The sequence below is a fragment of the Jaculus jaculus genome, chromosome 1 (assembly GCF_020740685.1).
Source record: "Jaculus jaculus isolate mJacJac1 chromosome 1, mJacJac1.mat.Y.cur, whole genome shotgun sequence".
Lineage (NCBI taxonomy): Eukaryota > Metazoa > Chordata > Mammalia > Rodentia > Dipodidae > Jaculus > Jaculus jaculus.
Genome location: NC_059102.1, coordinates 119972514 through 119995781, shown reverse-complemented (window position 1 = coordinate 119995781; position 23268 = coordinate 119972514). Strand labels below are relative to the sequence as shown.

General features: G+C 46.3%; 3 protein-coding genes across 5 annotated transcripts in view; 2 read left to right on the top strand and 1 right to left on the bottom strand.

The window, feature by feature from the left end:
- The window catches only part of Elp1 (elongator acetyltransferase complex subunit 1), a 64616-nt gene extending 54916 nt beyond the window's left edge, over positions 1-9700 (top strand). For all 3 annotated transcript variants that reach the window (XM_045155413.1, XM_004656988.2, XM_045155421.1), the window contains exons 33-37: positions 1107-1215; positions 1866-1993; positions 2743-2897; positions 5787-5862; positions 8389-9700. In XM_045155413.1, coding sequence (XP_045011348.1) covers positions 1107-1215; positions 1866-1993; positions 2743-2897; positions 5787-5862; positions 8389-8456 — 536 coding nt within the window. In that variant the 3' untranslated portion in view covers positions 8457-9700. The remainder of the gene's footprint in view (positions 1-1106; positions 1216-1865; positions 1994-2742; positions 2898-5786; positions 5863-8388) is intronic.
- A 4150-nt stretch (positions 9701-13850) lies between these two features.
- Actl7a (actin like 7A) lies at positions 13851-15170 on the bottom strand. Its single transcript, XM_004656987.2, has one exon. It carries the CDS (start codon positions 15168-15170, stop codon positions 13851-13853), a length of 1320 nt encoding a protein of 439 aa, XP_004657044.2.
- Positions 15171-21674: 6504 nt separating this feature from the next.
- Positions 21675-23050, top strand: Actl7b (actin like 7B). The gene has a single exon (XM_004656986.3). The coding sequence runs from the start codon at positions 21715-21717 to the stop codon at positions 22969-22971; it is 1257 nt and encodes a 418-aa protein (XP_004657043.1). The 5' UTR covers positions 21675-21714; the 3' UTR covers positions 22972-23050.
- Positions 23051-23268: the final 218 nt, after the last annotated feature.

The window sequence follows — 23268 nt, the reverse complement described above, 5'->3', positions numbered from 1 at the left end:
TGGGCTGTTCGTTTATTTTTTTAAGATAAGGTCTTACCCAGGCTGACCTGGAACTTACTTTGTAGTTCCAAGCTGGCCTTGAATTCACAGTGATCCTCCTACCTCAGCTGAGATTAAAGGCATGTGCCACCATACCTGGCTACATAAATATTATTTTAAAAAAGACACAAAGGGGACTGAAGAGATGGCTTAGCAGTTAAGAGGCTTGCCTGTGAAGTCTAAGGACCCAGGTTCAATTCCCCAATATCTACGTAAGCCAGATGCACTAGGTGGCTCATGCATCTGGAGTTCATTTGCAATGGCTGGAGACCCTAGTGTGCCTATTCTCTCTGTCTGCCTCTTTCTCTCTGAAATAAGTAAATAAATAAATAAGAATATTTGAAAGGAAAGAAACATGGCTTTCTTTTGCTGCTTAGCTCTGGAGGTGTGCATGAGCCTAGTGCCAGCATCTCTTTGGCTTTTGATGAGGACATTATGACCAAAAGACAAACAAACAAAAAAACACATGTTTAAAAAAGTGAGTCACAACTCTAAGCTGTTACAGTAGGCCAGACTCACTGTACTCATCGAGTCCTGCAAGAACCAGAAGTCTGCTGCATGAGTCACACAAATCCCTTGTGTCCTCATCACTGTCACACTGAGGACTAAGCCTCTACATGAATTGTTGACTAGGGACAAACTCCACTTAGTTCAGCAGTGTTTCTCCTGTAATTTTATTACTGTACCATCACCATGTGAAACCCCTTAGAAGCTGTGTATGTCTTTTTTACGTGTTGGAGAAAGGGCTTAGCACCAAGGCCGTGCAGAAATCAGAAGGCTGCCCAATATTTGCACCTGCCCCCATCCAACCAGAACAGTGATCACTTCTGAGTTCCACAAAATTAATTTCCTCACCATCCCTCTGTCCCCCAAAAGGAAGGAAGAGAGGGTGAGAGGAATGAATGAATGGATTTGGTAAACTACTGATACTACTTCATGTTGAGATGAACTTTGTGATGGTACCCATCCTTCTTTCAGTATGTGCTGACTGAGCATATCCTTCACCTCACTGAAGTTCCATGAGCCTCCGCAGGCAGTGTCTTCATCTGCATCTGGTTCTTTTACAGATGATGTGTCCCACGGTCCAGACACAGACCTCTTCTCTGAAACCAGCAGTGTGATGAGTGGCAGTGAGATGAGTGGCAAATATTCCCACAGTAATTCCAGGATATCAGCGTATGTACCTGATCCTGTCAGCATGTTGGGTAAAGAGAAAGCAGATGGGTTGGGCTTCTACTGGGTCGTCCGTGGGAGTAGAGGATGACCTTAAGGCTAAGTACAAGTTGTGTAGACTTTCCCAGTGCATCTATGAGATTAGGCTTGCTTTTAAATTTAGTTCGTTACTACAGAGTTCAAGTTGTTCTTATGCTTGTTCCAGTATATTGTCAGGTGGAACCTTATTTTGCTCTGGATTTTAATTGTAATTTTAGGGAAAAAAACACCATTCTTTGGGGTTTTTCTTGTCAGATTTATAAACACTCTTCTCCCATTTTCTATTCTATATGGTAAACCTCATTACCAATTTTGCCCTGAATACAAATGCCATCTGTAGCTGGGTGTGGTGGCACTCACCTTTAACCCCAGCACTTGGGAGGCAGAGGTAGGAGGATCACTGTGAGCTCAAGGCCAGCCTGAGACTACATAGTGAATTCCAGCTCAGCCTGGGCTAGAGCGAGGCCCTACCTTGGAACCCCCCTCTCCCCCCGCAAGAAGAAGTACAAATGCCATCTGTAGACTCTAGTTTCCTAGAAAACAGTGGCTCACAGGTATATTTACTCTGCTTGGCACTGGGAGAGCCTCACTGATAAACATCTAATTTCTGACAGGAGATCATCTAAGAATCGCCGCAAAGCGGAACGGAAGAAGCACAGCCTCAAAGAAGGGAGTCCCCTGGAGGACCTGGCCCTTCTGGAGGCCCTCAGTGAAGTGGTCCAGAGCACTGAAAGGATGAAAGGTACAGTGTCAGCACCGACAGTGGTGCTTGGCCACACACTCGTGACTGGCACTACTGTCAGCACAGTTCATAGACAATTAAGATGGGATTTTCCCAGCTTGAGGGAAGAAGAAAAAATTTAGCAGGAAGTCATTTTGGTATACATTCCTTTATCAGCCCTCCCAGCTGACCAACCTGAGATTGGTACCTAAGCCAGGAGAAAAGACCTAGCCATTCTGCTGCTTTCTTCCCATGGTGTTTCTTTTTTCCTTCCATACTAGATGTGTGGAATTACTCTGTCATTGGGAAGAAGAAAATGTGGCAGAAAGCACCCGTGTTGTGGCAGAAATTTTTAGGGCGGAATGGAGAGAGGGCTCAGTGGTTAAGTCTGCCAACCCAAGTTCAGTTCCGTAGTGCCCACAAAAAGCCAGATGCACAAAGTAGCACAAGTAAAGCATCTGGCATTCATTTTCAGTGGCATGAGACTCTGACATGACCCCCCCACACACACATAGGAAAATAAATAAAATATTAAAAAAAAAAAAAAGCCAGGCATGGTGGCACACTCCTTTAATCCCAGCACTTGGGAGGCAGGGGCAGGAGGATCACCATGGGTTGAGGCCAGCCTGAGACTACATAGTGAACTCCAGGTCAGCCTAGGCTAGAGCAAGACCCTACCTTAAAGAAAAAGAAAATTTTTACCTTATTAAGACTTGATTTTATCAATGTAGTAGGGAGTACAACTTAACACTCAATTTTTTTCTCTCTAGATGAAGTACACAGTATTTTAAAAGTACTCTTTCTCTTTGAGTTTGATGAACAAGGAAAGGAATTGCAGAAGGCTTTTGAGAATTCCCTACAGTTGATAGAAAGAGCATATCCAGAAATTTGGACCCTCACCTGCCAACAGAGTTCAGCCACACCTGTAAGTTTTTTCCAGAGATTACATAGGTTTTTATCATTTTCAGTTATAGTCTCACAACCTTTTAGAAGTCAAAGCAAAATTCTCCTGTTTGCAAAATAGCATGTGCTGTAGTTATGTTAACTTTATGTTCAAGCCATCAGTAAGATTTTCTATTTCCTTGCTCAGTGGAAGAGTTATGGGTTTTATTTTTTCCTTTCCATACACTGGCTGTCATAGGGAAGATGATAGAGGGCAGAATAGAGGGGGAGCTAGGACTAGAGGGAGCCTCAGCTTTGTGTCCCATCAAGAGTTTGCATGAATTATCATCGGGATTTGTAAGGACTGGTATGTTAGGGTCCCATAAAGCAAACAAAATTGGGCTGGAGAGATGGCTTAGTGGTTAAGGCATTTGCCTGCGAAGCCAAAGGACCCAGGTTCAATTCCTCAGGTCTCACATAAGCCAGATGCACAGGGGGCGCCTGCGCCTGGAGTTCATTTGCAGTGGCTACAGGCCCTGGTGTGCCCATTGTCTCCTCCCTCCCTCCCTCTCTCTGCTTGAAAGTAAGTTAATTAATTTTTTTAAAAAGAAGACAAAATTGAGCTAGAGAAATGGCTTAGCAGTTAAGATGCTTGCCTGAGAAGCCCAAGGACCTAGGTTCGACTCCCAGAACACATGTAAGCCAGATGCACAAGGTCACACATGCGCACAAGGTGACACAGTGTTTGGTGGCAATGGCTAGAGGCCCTGGCATGCCAGTTCTCTTCTTCTTTCTTGCTCTCTCATAAAAAAAATATTTTAAAAATAAGGTTGGGGAGGTGGCTCTGTGGTTAAAGGCACTTGCTTGCAAAGCATGCTTGCCCAAGTTCAGTCCCCATTACCCATGTAAAGTTAGATGTTCAAAGTGGCACATGTGTCTGTAATTTTATAATGATGAGAGTCTCTGGCATGCCTATCCTCTCTTCTCTCTCTTATAAATAAATAAAAATATGGGCTGAGAAGATGGCTTAGCATTTAAGGTGCTTGCCTGCAAAGGCAAAGGAACTGAGTTTAATTCCCTAGTACCCAGGTAAAAGGCAAAGGAACCAAGCTCAACTCCCTAGTACCCACGTAAACCAGATACACAAGTGGATGCACACATCTGGGGTTCGTTTACAGCAGCTGAAGGCCCCAGTGTGCCCATTCTCTCTCTCTCTCCACCCCTCTGCCTATTTCTTTCTCAAATAAATAAAAATATTTTTTAGAAAAAGAAAAAACTTAAAAAAAAAAAAAAGAAAATCCATACCTATTACTTTCTCAGAGTTCAATACATGATTGGTTAGGTATCATGAGGGGAGAGAGGAACAGATAGAGTGACTAGAGGAAGTAGCTTCCTGTCTTCTACTGGAAGAACACAGGGCCTGGTAGGGATCATTGCACTTCTCAGGCCCAGGGTCTAGAACCTCTGAGAAGAGGGTGCAGGGCAGCTGTTCTGGGATTTCTGAAAACATGACTAGGCTGGTGCTAAGTGTACAGAACTGGAACTGGGTTAGAAACATGTTGGTTTCCAGGGTCTTGTTTTTCCCAGGTGGCAGTGGGGATGCATCCCCTGGTGCTTCACTAGAAGTTTGAAGGGCAAATAAAAAGCACATTATAGCTGGGTGTGGTGGCGCATGCCTTTAATCCCAGAACTCGGGAGGCAGAGGTAGGAGGATCGCCATGAGTTCGAGGCCACCCTGAGACTCCATAGTGAATGCCAGGTCAGCCTGGGCTAGAGTGAGACCCTACCTCGCAAAACCAAAAAAAAAAAAAAAAGCACATTATAGACCGTAGCAGTAAAAGCAACTAAGCTAGGCTTAATGGCACACGCCTTTAGTTCCAGTAGTCGGGAGGCAAAAGTAGGAGGATCACTATGAATTTGAGGCAACCCTGAGACTTCATAGTAAATTCCAGGTCAGCTTGGGCTAGAGGGAGACCCTACGGGGTGGGAGGGGGGGCAACTAAAATCGCAATGCTATAATGCTTGAGTTTGCTATAATAGGTATTGCCTTTAAATAAGAACATTATTGCTGGGTGTGGTGGCGCACGCCTTCAATCCCAGCACTCAGGAGGCAGAGGTAGGAGGATTGCCGTGAGTTAGAGGCCACCCTGAGACTCCATAGTGAACTACAGGTCAGCCTGGGCTAGAGTGAGACCCTACCTCAAAAAAAAAAAAAAAAAAAAAAAAAAAAGAGCATTATGCAGTGGTTTGAAGTTAACAGTTTGGAATGCTTCCCCTCCACTCTTCTGTTCAGATCATGTAGGTTTCTAAGGCATCAGTTTTATGAATCTTGCAGGGAAAAAGGCTAAGAAATTCATGCTTTAGTTTTGGTTGGTAGAGTCTGTGTTCAGGGTACTGGGTCACTTTCCATTTGTGCTTATAGCATTACCCCTGAGAGCATTGCACTGAGGGGCTGCATGCAGCCATGGGTGAGCGCAAACCTGAAGGCTGGAGTCTCGCTGCCCGGAGGCTTGCTGCAGCATGAGCCCTGGTGCAGCCTGTGCAGCGCTTCCCTGGCGTGTGTAAGACTGACATATTTGAAATTAGATTCATATAAAAATGGCTGTTTCCCATAACTCTTTCGAGTATGATGGGTATGTTGGTGTTCTATAGTCTCATATTTTCCCCTCCTCTTGGGAAAAGGCCAGACGGATCATTAGGGAATTATCTCCTCTTTGTTCATCCTGTTATGTTGGAAGAGAGGCAACTTAAGAGGTCTGGGTTGACTAGAGAAGTGGCATATTAAATCCATAGGAAGAGAGTATTACTGTATTGGTACCACATAAATAAAAATAGCAGCTTTGGCCTTTGGTTTTTTTGCAGTCATCAGAAGTGTAAGATAATCTGCTGATGTGTAAGATGATCTTTGCTGATATTACTGTTTTCTGTTTAGGTTCTAGGTCCCAATTCTACTGCAAATAGTATCACGGCCTCTTATCAGCAGCAGAAGATGGCAGCTCCACTTCTTGGTGAGTGTCTGTTCCTTCATGTTACCTCAGTACACAGCAGGACTGCAAGTAGGTACTGAGAGGGAGGGCCAGCAGTGTAAGGAGAGTCTGTATATTGACTGTGATTCCCCTGTCATGAAAATACATCTTTAGTGCATTGGTTCACTGCTTCTAGTGGTGGAAGCCTTGGTTGGGGGATCCAGCATCATAGTAAATGTATATTACAAAAAGTGTTAGTGATTATTTCTCTTGAGAAGTCTGTGTCCACTGTAGATTTGATTGCAATTCTTACAAAAATATAGGACTACATAAAATGATATTAGAAAAGTGCTGGAATGAACATAGCAGAGTTGGATTTGTTACAGTTGAGTTCTTGGGGGAAGAAATATTTGGTTATTAAAATATTTAGAGGCCCTGGGTTAAAAGTTCACAAAATAGTTTTATAAAAATGGCTTTTTGTCCCAAGAAATATAAACATGAAAATATGAGCTATGTTATATTCTGCTGTCATACGGTTTTCCATCTATTATTTTCCTGCTAAATAAACTCAGCATTTCATTTTTACTTTTAGTTATGTCTAAATACAGGTGTAGTTATGTAAAATACTGGAGCTGAAGAGACAGCTCAGTGACTAAAGGTGCTTATTTTGAAAGCTTGACAGCCTGGGTTCTGTTCCCCAGTACCCACGTAAAACCAGGCACAAAAGTGGTACATATATCTGGAGTTTGATTGCAAGGAAAGAGGCCTTGGCGCACCCATATTCATTCATTCATTCTCGCTCGCTCTCTCATTCACACACCTTACTCCTCTTAAAAATTAATCAATGAAATATTTGTTTGAGAGGGAGGGAGAGGCAGATAGAGAATGGGCACGTGAGGACCTCCAGCTACTGCACATGATCTCTAGGCGCATGTACCACCGTGTGTATCTGGCTTATGCGTTTCTGGGTAATCAAACCTGGATCCCTAGGCTTCGCAGGGAAGTGCTTTAACTGCTAAGCCATCTCTCCAGCCCTAGACAAAATATTTTTTTAAAAATAAAATATTTTCATAGATTTTTTTTTTTAAAGATAAAATTTCATTCAAACTTTAATCACTGAATTATGGGACTTTTGCAGCCTTTTCTTCAGTGTTTTTTTTTTTTTTAAGGCAGGGTTTCATTCTAGCTTAGGCTGACCTGGAATTCACTATGTAGTCTCAGGGTGGCCTCAAACTCACGGCAGTCCTCCTATCTCTGCCTCCTGAGTGCTGGGATTAATGGTGTGCACCACCATGCCTGGCTTCAGTTTTAAAATTCTTATATAATCAAAACCTCTGGTGGGCTTTTGTCTGTATAATTTTGTTGTTTTAAGGAGTGGTGGGTGAAGAAAAAGTATATGGTTAATTATAAAACTGTTCCAAGTAGTAGAGAACATCTGGATTTTAAAATATATTGAAGAAAATATTAATTCTGTATATGTCACATGCCTGTAATCTCAGTAGGCAGAGGTGGAAAGACTGTTAAGTTCAAGTTCAGCCTGTGCTACATAGTGAGACTGTATGTCAAAAACATAATAAAATTTGACAGTTTGCAGTTTGTGAGAGAACCCAAGTTTTATTCTCCCTAACTCCTCCACTTTACTTTTCATTAAAGTAGGGCCTTTGTGTTGATTGTAAAATATTTTCTGTCCTTTCACTTTACTTGCTATGTACATATCCTACTCTTGTTTTTCTCTTAGGTTTTTAACATTTCATTGACAACTTCCGTACATATGCACAAGATGCCGTGATCCTAATTCCTTCCCACCACTCTCCTTTCTTCCCTCCTCCCCGAATGTCTTCTTCCCAAGTTAGTCCCCGTGTTGTATTCTGTTATCATCATCTCCCCGCCCCCATTATGCAGGTCTTGTGTAGGTACTGTCAGCCTCTGTGAAGTTACAAATGCCAAGGCTGCTTTGTGTCTAGACATAGTATTGTAAACACTCCTCCCCTCCTTTGGCTCTTACATTCTTTCTGCCACCTCTTCCTCCATGGTCCCTGACCTTGGAGGATGTGATAGAGATGCCCATTTTGTGTTGAACACTCTAATGCCACTTCTCAGCACTTTGGTGAGTTTTGAGTCACCCAGCCAGTCACTGCTATCTGAGAAGAGAAGCTTCTCTAACCAAAAGTGAGAGTAATACGTAGCTACAAATATAAGTATTCAGAGAACAAGTAACTTTTACAAAATGAACAGGCCTTGGGCATGTAATCTGTTGGTTTTTAATAATGATGCACTGCCCTGTAGGCATAACTGTTCTTCCCTGTTCAGATCCTGAACCATCTTGTGCTTTACTCACTTGGTGGGCATGCCTGAAGCTGAATGGCACTCCCTTTGTTAAGGGCAGGGTCTACAGGCTGCAATTGCTGTGACTGGAGGTGATGAGGGTAAAAGGCATACAAGCCATGGTGGTTAGGGTTGTCTTGTAGCTGCAAAACCTAGTCTCCTTTGTTTAACATAGTGTTCTTGCTCAGCCCATAACTGTGGAAAGAGAGTGTGTGTTTATCACAACTTCCATCCCCCTTACAGATGCTGAGATGTTTATACCTCCAAAGATCGACAGAAGAAGCCAGTGGAAACTGAGCCTGCTAGAGTGACTGACCTACTGAGATGTTTCCAGACAGAAGATCATCATTATTCCTAGTTGCCACTCTAGCTCTTACTTCTTGAGGCTTGGCAGTGAGAACTGGGAAGTATCATGGCCTGCCTTAGCATTGTCCCCAGCTCCTGTGAACACCAGACCTTGCAGACACCAAACAGTTGGGTTATTATTTTGTTTTGGGGTATAGATCATAATCCCCAGCAGAACCTAAGTTTTTGCAGTCATAGGTCAGTTTTTTAAAGAACTGTTGTTCTTAGTGAGGCATAGTGGCACATACCCATAATCCCAGCACTCAGGAGGCCTAAAGTGGAGGTTGCTGTAAGTTTGAGGCCAGCCTGGACTATGTAGTGAGTTCCAGGCCAGCTTAGGCTATAAGATACTATCTCAAAAAGAGAATTGCTGTATTTGATGCTAATTGAAAGCATCATTACTTATGGTAATCATGAGATTGAGTCTCATTCCAAGCTACAGATCTGATTTCTATTGAGACCTTGGACAACTGTACCTGTTCTTTCATGGAATCTACCTCAAAAAGAAAAAAAAAAAAAAAAGGCAAGTAATGTTTCTGAGTTATATGTTGCTAGTAGGGAGCATCATATATCAACAAGCTGTTAATGCTACCAGCATTAGTCAGATGTAACCATTTACCTGACATCTTTTTACCTTAAACTAAAGCAGAATACAAAATGTACCATCTTGCCAGGTCATGCGTTTCCAGTTTTAACTGGGCAGAGTCCCATCATTGCACTATTATAGGCACCATTTTATTGTCCCGTACGTTCTACTAGAGTCAGCAGTGGTTGAGCTGGAGCACTTGAGAGCTGCCGAACAGGGCTGGCGCTTCATTGGGGGAGCAGTGCCTGTTGATGGCATGCTTAGTTGTTTTCCATGTACTGTTTTCTTTAATTGAAATGTTTCCTCGTTGTCTAGGTCATCTTATTTAGCTTTCTGCATGGTATTAACTGACCTCTTTCAATTAGTTCCCAACAGAACTTTTAGGGTTTTTTTTTTTCCTTTGGAAGAAACGTAGTTTTTGTTTTGTTTTTGCAAGTCTAGAAATTCCCCAATTTATTTTGACAAGAGTTTTGTAGGTAAGCCTTTAGTATAGTTAATGATTCCTCCCGTACTTTTTTTTTTTTAATTATTTATTGAGAGAGCGATTGGGCATGCCAGGCCCTTCAGCTACTGCAGATGAACTCCAAACACATGCACCACCTTGTGTATCTGGCTTATGTGGGTCTTGGGGAACTTGTTGTTATTCTTGGTTTTTTGTTGTTGTTGTTTTTTGGTTTTGGTTTTGGTTTTTCGAGGTAGGGTCTTGCTCTAGCTCAGGCATACCTGGATCTCATTCTGTAGTCTCAGGGTGGCCTTGAACTCATCACGATCCTCCTACCTCTGCTTCCCGAGTGCTGGGATTAAAGGTATATGCCACCACTCCCGGCAAGACTTCTTACTCTAAAGTAAGATATTAATTGTAGAACATAGGAACATTTGCTACAAAATTCAACTTTTCAGCATATTTGAAAATTGTCACAAAATAATAGAAAAAACGATAACAATCAGTGCTTTGGGGAAATCTGCCTTTTGACTCACACCCATAATGGATCTCCTCTAGTTAGTACCCAGATTTGCAAGGCTCTCAGTTCTTTGGGACTAGTCTTTAGCATGGATCAGTGGGCATGATGACTGCCATAGCATTTTAACATGCTATAGAGCTTTTATTCTTGCTTTGGATAACAGTAAAGGGACCTATGCTAACAGGCTGGAAATAGAAATGTGTCTATGATACTGGGATGAAGTATTACAGGTCCTCAAATTCTTTAAAATCATGTCATAGGAGCAAGAATTTTTATTGATTACTATCATTCTCATGTGAGCAGGCAGTTCTGAAGATGGAGTGTTGGACTTTCTCAAAGCAAAGCAAGTTTGTGGTACACCTTGGCTTGCTTTCTGCGGGGTCTGTTGAATCAGGTAGCTTTGCTCAGCTGCTCCAGACATCAGGAGGGTGCTTCTTACAGAGAGCTGTCTTCCTCAGTCAAATGGATTCACACTTTTTGTTTATGCAGAAGTGATGGTAAGGACTTGAACGCCCTGCCAAAGGGGCACCAGCCCACTGCAGTGGAGAGCTCTCCACTTTGTCAAGTCCAAGGCAAGAGCTAGCGTTGGAGGCTTTAGGGAGTTTTCATTTTGTGGTTCTGGGGATTGGCCACAGGGGCCCTGTACATTGAGAGAAAGTGCTCTGCCACTGGCCTATACTGCTACCCCTGATGTTTTTATGCCTTTTTGAGTATAGTGAGGTGTAATTTCTAAGATCTGCCACAAATCCTTAATAAAGTTTGGTCTCTCTATATACATGTATACACACATACACGGGTGTAAACACTTAAGAAAATTCTAAGTGCCATATTTGAAGAAGGCATTTGTTTATTTTGGATATTTTGAAATGGTTTCACTGTGTAGCCCTGGCTGGCCTGAAACTATGGACAACAGGTTGGCCTTGAAGTTGCCACATTCATGCTTTTGTCTCTTGAGTTCTGGGATTACATGCATACCCCATCAAGCCTGCCTAAGAGGTGACATAGGAAACCAAACTGACAGCTCTTAGAAAATGAACTTCTTGTGTGTGCCAATCCATGCAGCATGAGCCCATGGAAGTCTAAGGGTGTCCTTCCTGTCTGCTGTATTTATTAGTACCTGTAGGAGGTCCATACTGTGGAAGCCCACAGGAGTCTTTTTTTTAGTACCTGTGTGAGGATCTCTGAAGGCCAGTAACTATGAACACCGAGGAGCTGCGGACAAGTTAGGCTTGCTTGATGCTGTTTGCTGACACTGAATGCCTGCTCCTGAATGCTGTGTTCTCTGTGCACCTAGGCCTTTACCTGTGACTTCTATCCTCCTTTACTCTATAGGGATGGCATCCTGTACATCATGAGTGGTGCTTCATAATCTCCTGGGTCTCTACCCACTAGATATCAGTAGTATACGCCCATCTCCATTGTAACAAGCAAAATTGTCAAATTGCTCTGGTTATAAACTACAAGGGTTATATGATTTCAGAAATACTAAAACTTCATTTTTCTGTGTTTGTGAAGGGGTGTGTGTGTGTGTGTGTGTGAAGTTACTAGGGTAACTGGGAAGATAGGAACACCAAAAGTGCTTTGAGGGCTGGAGAAATGGCTTAGTGGTTAAGGTGTTGGCCTACAAAGCCAAAGGACCTAGGTTCGATTCCCAGGACCCACATAAGCCAGATGTACAAGATGGCTCATGTGTCTGGAGTTGGTTTGCAGTGACTAGAGGCCCTGGCATGCCCATTCTCTAACCTCCCCACCTGTCTCTCATAAATGAATTAAAAAATAAATATTTTAAGTGCTTTCCATTGTGTGTGTAAATGAACATTTGAGCCTAGGACTCACAGAGACCCATCCACCAGAAACACCCTTTCAAGACCTTGACCTCACACTCCTTCTGAGGAGTAGCTAAGGAGCCCACTGACCCTAGGAATCTGAAGGTAAAAGTAATTTCTGTTAACTTTTATCCTGTGTAATCCAGCACATTCTATTTTATGCATTTAAAAAATGCATACTTAGCCCAAGATGGTGTTCGCCATCCTACTTAAGATACCCAGAGGTTAGGAACTAATCAAACTTGAACTCGCCTGTCAGTGTTCAAGTGCCAGTGGAGTGGTTTTAGTAGAAACCTGTAAGATGCATCACTCTTTCAAGTCGATATAGCCAGCCCTTGCCTGATCCTTCATACTCAATGAAAAGACTTAGTCACAGGACCCTCAGATGTCCTGTGGCTGGCTGTCAGTGTCTTCTTCCCTGTTTTAACATGGTGGTGCCATCCAGATATGCTGATTTATTTTTATTTTTATTTTCTTGAGCCTGAACCTAGCAGGTTAGGCTCTTAAGGAGTCTAAGCATTTGTGGAGACTGAAAGTGAGGTTCTGGAAGTTTCTACCTCTGGATCCTCAATATGTGCAGCTATGACTAAGGAACATAATAAGGGACAGTAGTGTACCAGTCAAGAAGTAAAAGTCATGATAACCAGGTGGCTTTTGGGAACAGTTCCTGGAAACCAGATCCTGACTACTGAGGCATGGGTCTGGTCTATATCAGCTGTGAGGCAGACATTCATACTCAGTCTTAGAGGTAGATTCAGCACTCCTTGCAGGAGACCTGCAGAAGCTCCTGAGCCTGGGAAGGGCTTCATTGGTTACTGAGAGGTGTACATTCCTTTGTGTTGGTCAGCTGGATTAAAGTGATCACTATAGATAGCCCTGCCACAAACATCCCATCAGCCCCTGCCTTCATCCTGGCCCGTTCCAAACTCCACTGTATATTCCAAAGGTTGATGGTGAGCCCAGTCATAAGGAAAGGACATTTACTTGGAGTACCTAGAGATGACTGTGGGCCCCTATCTTTAACCTCAGTACTGAAAATAAGGCACATCTTACCTATTACTAGAAAGAGGAAATCTTTAAATTTTGCTCATAATATGCTAATCTTCAGTAGCCAGTCACCATGATGGCTTAATATGAACTTATGTAGAAACAAGTGAGAATTACAGGAAGGTGCCATTAAAATAGGGCTTCTGGTGGGTAAAGCCTTTGCTGTACAAGCATGAAGACCCGAGTTCAGATCCCTAGCATTCCTGTAAACACTGGGTGCACAAGGTGGCCCAGCTGTAGTCTCGGTGCTCAGGAGGCGAAGACAAGATTCCTGGACTAGCTAGCTAGACTAGTCGGATCGGCAGAGACTGTCTCAAACGAGGGCGGGGGTTGAGCAGTCAAGGAAGACCCCAGTGTCAGCATCTGGCCTCCACAAACTGCATACGCACCTGCACTTACGTACATGTCCCTGCATGAAAATGCTCACACACCACACACGCAAATGACATTAGGTCAGAAGTTTGTGAAGTAAGTTCACTGCTTTGTGGAAGATTGAACTTGCACAGTGTTCTCCAATGGGGGGGGGGGTTCTTATATCCACTCAACCATCTTCATCTATCTTTATCCCATACACTCCTCACACTCCTCCTCCCAAGCTGATTTTAATAACATATCCTAAAGAGAAAACCACAGGAAGAGGCAGAATAGTTAGAGCTAGTTTTTTCCCCACGAGAAAGTCTGTAAGCATTTAGCATAGCACATATCTATTTTTGCTTGTGGTTCTTCCCTCCCCCGACTTGTATTTGGGGCACATATGTCATTTAAGGGCATTCTGCATCTATGTGTATCGTCTTGAGGCAGGAAACAGACAGTGTCAAGAACATGAGGGGTGTTTAATGCTAGAGGAATAGACATGCCAGCTCACTGCCATGAGTGTCAAGGGGCCACTTGCCCAGCAAAGCTTGGACACACTGGCATGGCAACCATGCCTCATCAGGGTCAGAAGCACCGTCTATAGAGGAAGAAAGGCCCATGCTCCTCGTACTCACAACGGTGGACCCACAGTGGTTGGAAACCCTGAAGCGAGGCCAGGATAGAGCCACCAGTCCACACCGAAGTGTCTCTCTCAGGCAGCACGTTTACCTGGGGGATGTCATTGGGGCACATGCTGCTCAGCTCCTTCTGCAGACGGTTTGGGAAACCGCTGAGCATGGTGCTGCCCCCACAGAGCAGGATGTTCCCCATGAGGTCCCGCTTGAGGGCGATGTCACACTTGTTAAGGCAGGACACTGTCTGTGTGTGGAGGCCCAGCTGCATGGACTTGATCAGAGACGGCTTGAAGAACATCTCTGAGCAGAGGAACCTCTCCTGGCCCAGGCAGATCTCGTTCCCATCAGGTAGAATGTACTGGATCTGATGCTCCGCCGCAGGGACTTTCTTCTCCTCAATGGGATCCAGGGCTACAAAGCAGCATTTTGTCTTGATGTCCTCCACGATGCTGATTTGATCCTCGGTGAAGTGTTTGCCTGAACTGTTCATCAGCGTCATCAGGTAGGCTGTCAGGTCAGAGCCAGCATAGTCTAGCCTTCCGGTGATGCTGGGCAAAGGGTAACCCTCATAGATGGGGACCACATAAGACACGCCGTGGCCGACCTCCACCACCAGGCCTGAGGTCCGTCCATAGGAGTACATGGACAGGCGGGACTGGTAGGCAATGTGCATGGCCGGCATGTTGAAGGTCTCAAACAGCATCTCCGCATACTTCTCCCTATTGGTGTGTGGGCTCAGGGGTGGGTCTGACACCAACACTGCGTGTTCCTCCGGGGCGATCTTCATCTCCTGTCGGAAGAGGTATTCCCAGATATCCTGCACTGTATCCCAGTCGACGATGATGCCATGTCTCAGGGGATTGGCTAGCTTGAGACGAATGTCTGAATCAAGGAGCTCCTTCCCCACGAATGTCGCCTTGCGATTATCCCCCGTCTTGGCCGTTTCCATGTAGGGCTTGCCCACCGTTGTTGAAATCTTGTGGGTGGGCTTTGGCAGGCCGGCAAAGCCACATTTACAGAAGCCGGTGCCAAGGTCCACAACCACAGCTTTGGTCATCGCCAGCTTGGGCTGTTCACTGGGCACTGTTGATTTGATGGCTTCTCTGCCTGTGCTGTTCCGGTGGACCCACACTGCCCGCTTTGCTGGGCCATCCTTTACAGAAGCAGTCTGGAGGGGCTGTGTCTGCAGGGAGGCCTGGTCACCCACGTTCTTGGCCGGCCCATCCCCTATGTCTACTGTCTGTGGAGCCCACACACTGTCCAGAGCCATACTGCTCTCAAGAAAGCTCTACAGTCCTGCTGGCTCCAAGGCCGGAAAGGCCTATTCAAAGGACAGTTTGAGAATTTGCCCAACAGTGACATCACTGATTATGACATAATTCAGTGACTCACATCTTCCCAGGGAAGAGTAACCTTTGTCCTATATTAGGGTATTTGGGGTATTATTTCTGAAAGGGCTTCCTTTTTTCTTATGTTTTAAAATAAAAGGTTTTTTCATGTAACTTAAGGTTTACTGGGTGCCAGTGACATATAGGTGGGGATACAGAAGTGAAAAAGAAATTATAAAATCTGCTGTTTCAGGGCTTCTGGTGGTTTGATTCAGGTGTCCCCCATAAACTTAGGTGTTCTGGCTGCTAGGTTCCCCAGGTGATGACAATTGGAAATTAAAGCCTCCTGGAGGCAGTATATTGTTGGGGGCAGGCTTATGGGTGTTAAAGCCAGCTCCTCCTTGCTAGTGTTTGGCACACTCCCCTGTTTCTGTTGTCCACCTGATGTTGGCCAGTGTGGGTTCCTGGATTCTTGCTCTGGTGTCCCAGCTGTGGTTCTCCCCAAAGGCATCCAGGCAACCAGGGTAGGTGAGCGCATGATGAGAGAAATACTCCTGGGAGATAGTTGAACAGCTCTCCATTTATTGTCAGCGAAATGTTTATAAGCATCTGAGGATGGGGAGAAGGGCCCTAAGGCATTTGAGCATACCATTTCTGATGCCTAATTAGCATATGGGGACATTCATTCTAGCACATAGGCAATGGTGGAGGGGGGTGGTCAGGTGATCTAGGGTCTCAGGGGTGTGAGCTGTGTGAAGGCTGATAAGGAGTTTCCTAGGCAACTGGCCAAAGGTTACAGGGCTATGGGCAGAGCCTAAGTTCAGGTATGCTGGGCTTGGAGAGGGAGTGGCCTCCTGTGTGGAGGGGTTGTCCTTAGCAATGTCTGGAAGCTCAGGCCCCTCTCCTAAAGGCTCCAGCCTATGTCTGGCAGTGCCCAACAGGTCAGGGGATGATGTCCACCCTCTGCTCATGCCATCGTTTTCCCTGCCATCATGGAGCTTCCCCCTCAAGCCTATAAGCCAAAATAAACTTTTTCCCAAAGCTACTCTTGGTTGTGTGATTTCTACCAGCAATGCAAACCTGACTGCAACAGTAAAATGGTACCAAGTAATGGGATTGCTGCTAGACATTTGTGTGGCTTTGGCCTTTTGGAGCTGATTTTCAAGAGGAATGTGAAAGGATTTAAACCTTGGCCTAAGAGATGCCTTGCAGTGCTGTAAGTACAGCTTAATGGACTAATCTGGTCAGAGTTGAAAGATCTGAATGCAGTTAGAACTATGAACTGTGAAGTTTGGCTTATGAGGGTGAGAAAGAGTTTTGCTTGGACTGGTCTAGAAGCAGTTTGTGTGAGAAGCTTGCTGTTATGTCTATGTCCTGAGAAGTTGTGCAGGGTTGCTTTGCATAGAAATGAACTGGTTTGAGCAGAGTGATATGGCACAGGAAAAAAAAAAATGTTTGGGTGAGCTGCTGCCCATTCAGCTGCAACTGAGAGATTACAACCTTTGAAATTATGCCTGCTGACCTGCACTGGTGTAACAGGAAGAATGTAGACTCTTGAAGGGGCCTGAGTGCTCAAGGAGTGTCTTGTTGTTCAGAGGCTGCTTTATCCTCCTTATTCTCCTCATGCCCCCCCCCCCCACCGCCGGACTAACAAATTGACACTCTTCCTGTTATTATGGAGTATAAGAAATGCAGGAAAGAGAGGGTCATTGAGTTTGCAACATGGTCTTGTGTTTTGGAAATCACCATGGGCAGTGTGAAGCAGTTTTGTTGGATGCCTGCATGGAGACCCAGTGGAGCCATGGGGATGAACTATGTATTGCAGTGGAGACCCAGTGGGTATGCCGGGACCACGAGATGCCTGCAAAGGAAAGCTGCCAGCCTGGATGAAGTTTTCCAGGCCTGTGAGTAGCCTAGCTGGAGGGGCGGAATTGGAACTCCAGAGTCTTGTTGCTGGTTAGAATTAACAGACTTGGAGACTTGTCACTGGCTAGAGTTGTTGGACTTGTAACTACAGATTTTTGATGTTTGCCCTCATTGTATTGGTTGAATATTTCTATGCTATGCCCAATACCATCTTCTGCAGTGTGAATGTTTATTCTGTGCCATTATGGGTTTTGGGAGGATTTTTGGTATTATGGCTCAGTTAGGAGATCTTGGACTATGGGGATGTATCAACATCACTGGAATTAATTTAAAAAAAAAACTATGGGGACTTTTAAAGGTGGATGAATATACTGCATTTTACACCATGTATGGTTATCAGTTTATGGGGGCAGGGACAGGATGTGGTGGTTTGATTCAGGTGTCCGCCATATACTTAGGTGTTCTAGATGCTAGGTTCCCCAGCTGATGGCAGTTGGAAATTAAAGCCTCCTGGAAGTGGTGTATTGTTGGAGGCAGGTTTATGGGTGTTGTATCCAGCTCCCCCTTGCTAGGCACACTCTTTTCTTGTTGTTGTCCACCTGATGTTGGTCAGGGGGTGATGTTTACCCTCTGCTCATGCCATCATTTCCCCCTGCTGTTGCAGTCAGGTTCACATTGCTGGTAGAAATCACCCAACCAAGAGTAGCTTGTGGGAAAAAGAGGGTGTTTTTGCCTTACAGGCTTGAGGGGAAGCTCCATGATGGCAGGGAAAACAATGGCATGAGCAGAGGGTGGACATCACCCCCTGGCCAACATCAGGTAGACAACAGGAACAGGAGAGTGTGCCAAACACTGGCAAGGGGAAACTGGCCATAACATCCATATGTCCACCCCAAACAAACACTCCATCCTGGAGGTGTTAATTTCCAAATCTCTAATAGCTGGGAACCAAGCATTCAGAATACCTAAGTTTGTAGGGGGCACCTGAATCAAACCACATATTCCACCCCTGGCCCCCATAAACTATTAACCATCCACGATGTAAAATACAGTGTATTCATCCAACTTTAAAAATCCCCATATTATCAATTCCAATGATGTTCATACATCCCCATAGTCCAAGGTCTTTTAACTGAGCTGTAATACCAGAAAATCCCCCAAAGTCCCATAATGGCACAGAATAAACATTTACACTGCAAAAGATGGTATTGGGAATAGCAAAGAAATATTTTGCCAATACAAGATTTAAAACAACCAGGGCAAACATCAAACTCTAGCTTCAAGTCCAACAGCTCTAGGCTGTAACAAGTCTCCACATTCGATAATACTAACCAGCAACAAGTCTCTGGAGTTCCAATTCTACCCCTCCAGCTAGGCTACTCACAGTCCTGGAATACTTCATCCTGGGCCAACAACTTTCCTTAGCAGCTGTCTCGTGGTCCTGGCATCTCCACTGGGTCTCTACTGCAATCCACGGTTCACCCTCACTGCTCCAACAGGTCTCCATGCAAGCAATCTTGCTTCACAATGCCCATGGTCATTTCCAAAACAAGACCATGTTGCAAACTCAGTGACCCTCTTTCCTGCATTTCTTATACTCCATAATACCAGGTAGGGTGCCATTTTGTTAATCCAGGGGGGAATAAAGCAGACTTTGAACAACAGGACACTCCTTGAGCACACAGACCCCTTCCAAAGAGTCTACATTCTTTCTGTTGTCCCAGTGCAGATCAGCTGGCCCAATCTCAAAGGTTGTAATCTCTCAATTACAGCTGAACAGGCAACAGTTCACCCAAAGATTTTTCTTTCTGTGCCATATCCTTCTGCTCACACCAGTTCATTTGTATGCAAAGCAACCCTGCACAACTTCTCAGGACATGGACATAACAGGAAGCTTCTCACACAAACTCCTAGCCCAGTCCAAGCAAAGCTTTCTCACCTCATAAGCCAAATCTTAACAGTCCATAGTTCTTACTGCATTCAGATCTTTCAACTCTGACCAGATTAGTCCATCAAGCTGTACTTACAGCACTGCAAGGTGGCTCTAAGGCCAAGGTTTCACATTCCTCTTGAAAATCAGCTCCAAAAGGCCAATGCCACACAGTCAGGTGTCTAGTAGCAATCCCACTCCTTGGTACCACTTTACTGTTGCAGTCAGGTTTGCACTGCTGGTAGAAATCACCCAACCAAGAGCAGCTTGTGGGGGGGTGGGAAATGAGGTATATTTTGGCTTACAGACTCAAGGGGAAGCTTCATGTTGGCAGGAGAAAATGATAGCATGAGCAGAGGGTGGACATCACCCCCTGGCCAACATCATGTAGACAACAGGAACAGGAGAGTGTGCCAAACATAGGCACGGGGAAACTGGCTACAACACCCATAAGCCTGCTCCCAACCATGCTCGCCCTCCAGGAGGTGTTAATTCCTAAATCTCCATCTGCTGGGAACCTGGCATTCAGAACTGAGTTTACCTGCCATCATGGAGCTTCCTCCTTGAGCCTTTAAGCCAAAATAAACCCTTTATCCCCAAAGCTGCTCTTGGTTGGGTGATTTCTACCAGCAATGCGACCCTGACTGCAACAGGGCTTATACTCTAGTTGGTGGGCATTGGGGAGAAGACAAGAAATGCATGTTGAGACATCGTCTAGAAAATGTGTGGAAGGAGAGACGAGGAGCAGCTGGGCTGGCAGCCCTGATGTGGCCTAGGCAGGGCTCCTGAACTATGAAGACTGGAAGACATGAAGAAGACAGACACAGGTGTTAGCGGAGCAGCAGGGAGAGGACTGAGTGAGGTGTGGTGAACCTGGACAAAGGCTAGGAGTGCAGCCAGATGCAGGGTGTGTAGCCTGTGATTGTATGCCAGCGCATTGGAACAGCTATGCTCATTCACTCATGTATTGCCTGAGCTGAGTCATTGCGGTGATGACTTTGTCATCCAAGAAGCTCAATGAAAATAAATAGTGACTGCTCCTTTACAGGAAAAGTTTGTCGCTCCCAAGTTAGAGAACCGGAAAGAAGTCCAATGTTGCCAGTAGAAAGAGCCTGGAAAACTAGGTGACGTGGGAAAAGGAAGGCTGGTGGAGGAGGGAAAGCAGATCCTGCCAGGACCACTGTGAGGTCTTTGGCCTTTGGTAGGTAAAGTTAGAGAGCACTAGCAACTAGATAATTTAAAAAAAAAAAATTATTTGAGAGAGAGAGAGAGACACTACAAGCATGCCAGGGCTTCCAGCCACTGCAAATGAATTCCTGATGCGTGCGTTCTCTTGTGTATCTGGCTTATATGGGTCCTGGGGAATCTAACCTGGGTCCTTTGGCTTAGCAGGCAAGCACCTCAACCACTAAGCCATCTCTCCAGCTGGTGACTAGATTTTGAGCAAAGGATTGACACCGTGTGACAGACTTCAGTAGGATCCATTTTGCTATGGTGACTGCTGAGCTTACTTTGGTGACCTTAAGAAGAGTTATTTTTAGGTCATAGGTTTGTACATCATGATCAGTGAAGTTAGACCCTATTGGGCCCCACTTAAAAAGGATATGAAGGCTCTGGTACATTGTTTGCCCAAGGACACCCAGCCAGGGCGGTCAAGCTCTCCTACTGTAGCATCCTTTCTGGGGTGTGCTGTGGACAGACCGAGACCTCAATGCACCTCTGAGGATGCCTGAACATCTCTTAAGCTGGACACGTTGGTGCTGATGCCAGCCCCACTGAGGACACCCAAAATCCAACCTCAAGCATCACTTGTAGACTCACCCTCAGCCCTGTGTTCTTCATACTGTGATGGGCTTCCCCCTTCAAGGAGACTCTCCTGGTTGCTCTGGGCCTTCTGGGATGTGTGAGAAGGAAAGGACCAATGGATGCGGGCTTTCAGGGATGTGCTTGGCCTTGTGGATTGTGAGAAAAGGAAAGGGCCAAGTGCAGGTTCACAAGCTTTATGATTATAATGGAAGCAACCAGATGGGAGGAAAGTACTCTTGGGGCCTTCACGATCTTTAGGAAGGCCTGGTGAATTGGTGTTGGGTAACAAATGAGCCACCTTGTGCATCTGGCTTTATGTGGATACTGGGGAACTGGGCCCCAGGCCCTTAGGCTTTACAGGTAAGCACCTTTAACCACAGAGCCATCTCCCCTGCCCATTGAAGTGCAATCACTCTCAGGAGCTGTTTTCTCTTGGGCAAGTCATTTGAATCTGAATGTCTATTCAGCTCTGCCTAGCTCCTGAAACATAGCATGTAAAATACACGGTCCAGTGCCAGGCTTACTGTAAGCGTTATTTAGCATTCTGCTGAGAAGCAAAGGGGGAAGGTGTTCAGTTAGGGCGTGGTGAGGAACGGAGAAGTGGAGAGGGACCAGAAACCTCTGAGACCCCAATGTGCTTGGGTTTCTAAACCTGCTGGTCACCTGCTCTGTCCAGAAACAAATTTGGATCAGGGGGTATGTGGAAGGTTAAAAAACCACGTATTTCCTTAACACTCTCCCCCCCCCCTCCATCCCGGTTTGATTGGACCAGCCCTGATGACATCACAACTGTAACGTTACCAAGACACTGCTGGGGGTTGGCTCTCATTTCTCTCCCAAGGATCTCTCAGATGTGGATGTAAGGAGGTGAGAAAGGAAAGCAGATGGCGGCCACGAAGAACAGCCCTGGTCCTATGCCCATGGGCACCGCTCAGGGGGACCCTGGAGAGGCAGGAACACTGTCTGAGGCTGGCATCTGGGACACGGGTTCCAACACTCAACTGAAGAAGCCGCAGAAAGCGCGCAAGATCAAGGCGCTCATCATTGACCTGGGCTCCCAGTACTGTAAGTGCGGCTACGCGGGGGAGCCGAGGCCCACCTACTTCATCTCCTCCACCGTGGGCAAGCGCAGTGCCGAGACGCCGGCCGACGCGGGCGACACCCACACGGGCAAGGAGACCTACGTGGGCCACGAGCTGCTCAACATGGAGGCGTCTCTGAAGCTGGTGAACCCGCTGAAACACGGCACCGTGGTGGACTGGGACTGCGTCCAGAACATCTGGGAGTACATCTTCCACACGGCCATGAAGATCCAACCCGAGGAGCACGCCGTGCTGGTCTCCGACCCCCCGCTCAGCCCCAGCAGCAACCGGGAGAAGTACGCCGAGCTCATGTTTGAGACCTTCAGCATCCCGGCCATGCACGTGACGTCCCAGGCGCTGCTGTCCATCTACTCGTACGGCAAGACCTCGGGGCTGGTGGTGGAGAGTGGGCACGGCGTGTCGCACGTGGTGCCCATCTCCGAGGGAGACATGCTGCCCGGCCTGACCAGCCGCGTGGATTACGCTGGCAGCCTCCTCACCAACTACCTGATGCAGCTGCTCAACGAGGCCGGCCACAAGTTCACGGACGACCACCTGCACATCGTGGAGCACATCAAGAAGAAGTGCTGCTACGCGGCGCTGCAGCCCGAGGAGGAGCGCGGCCTGGACGTGCAGGAGCTGCGCGTGGACTACGAGCTCCCGGACGGGAAGGTCATCACCATCGGCCAGGAGCGCTTCGGCTGCTCCGAGATGCTCTTCCAGCCCTCCCTGGCCGGCTGCGATCAGCCCGGCCTCCCCGAGCTCACGGCCGCCTGCCTGGACCGCTGCCAGAACACGGGCTTCAAGGAGGAGATGGCCGCCAACGTCCTGCTGTGCGGCGGCTGCACCATGCTGGAAGGCTTCCCCGAACGCTTCCAGAGGGAGCTCAGCCTCCTCTGCCCCGGGGACAGCCCCACCGTGGCCGCAGCCCCCGAGAGGAAGACCTCGGTGTGGACCGGCGGCTCCATCCTGGCCTCGCTGCAGGCTTTCCAGCAGCTGTGGGTCAGCAAGGAAGAGTTTGAGGAGCGGGGCAGTGCGGCCATCTACTGCAAGTGCTGAGTGCCCAGCCCCACGGGCAAGGGCTCCAGCGGGGCCACTCTCTAGTTTTACAGAATTTCACATAAAGGTTTTAAGTACAACAGTCCTGTCTGGTCTGGAGTTCTTGGTCTTACCCCATAGTAGAAGGCGGAGGGGCGGTGGGGTTTACAGGTGCCGGCACCATTGGCTCTTCTGGGTGAAGAGAGGTAGGGTGCGGAGTAGGGAAGGGAACCCCCTTCACTGACCTTATTCCACTGCATTGGGGTGACCAGCTCAGAACTGTATGGCATCCTGTTGCTAGCTCCTCCAAGAGCAATA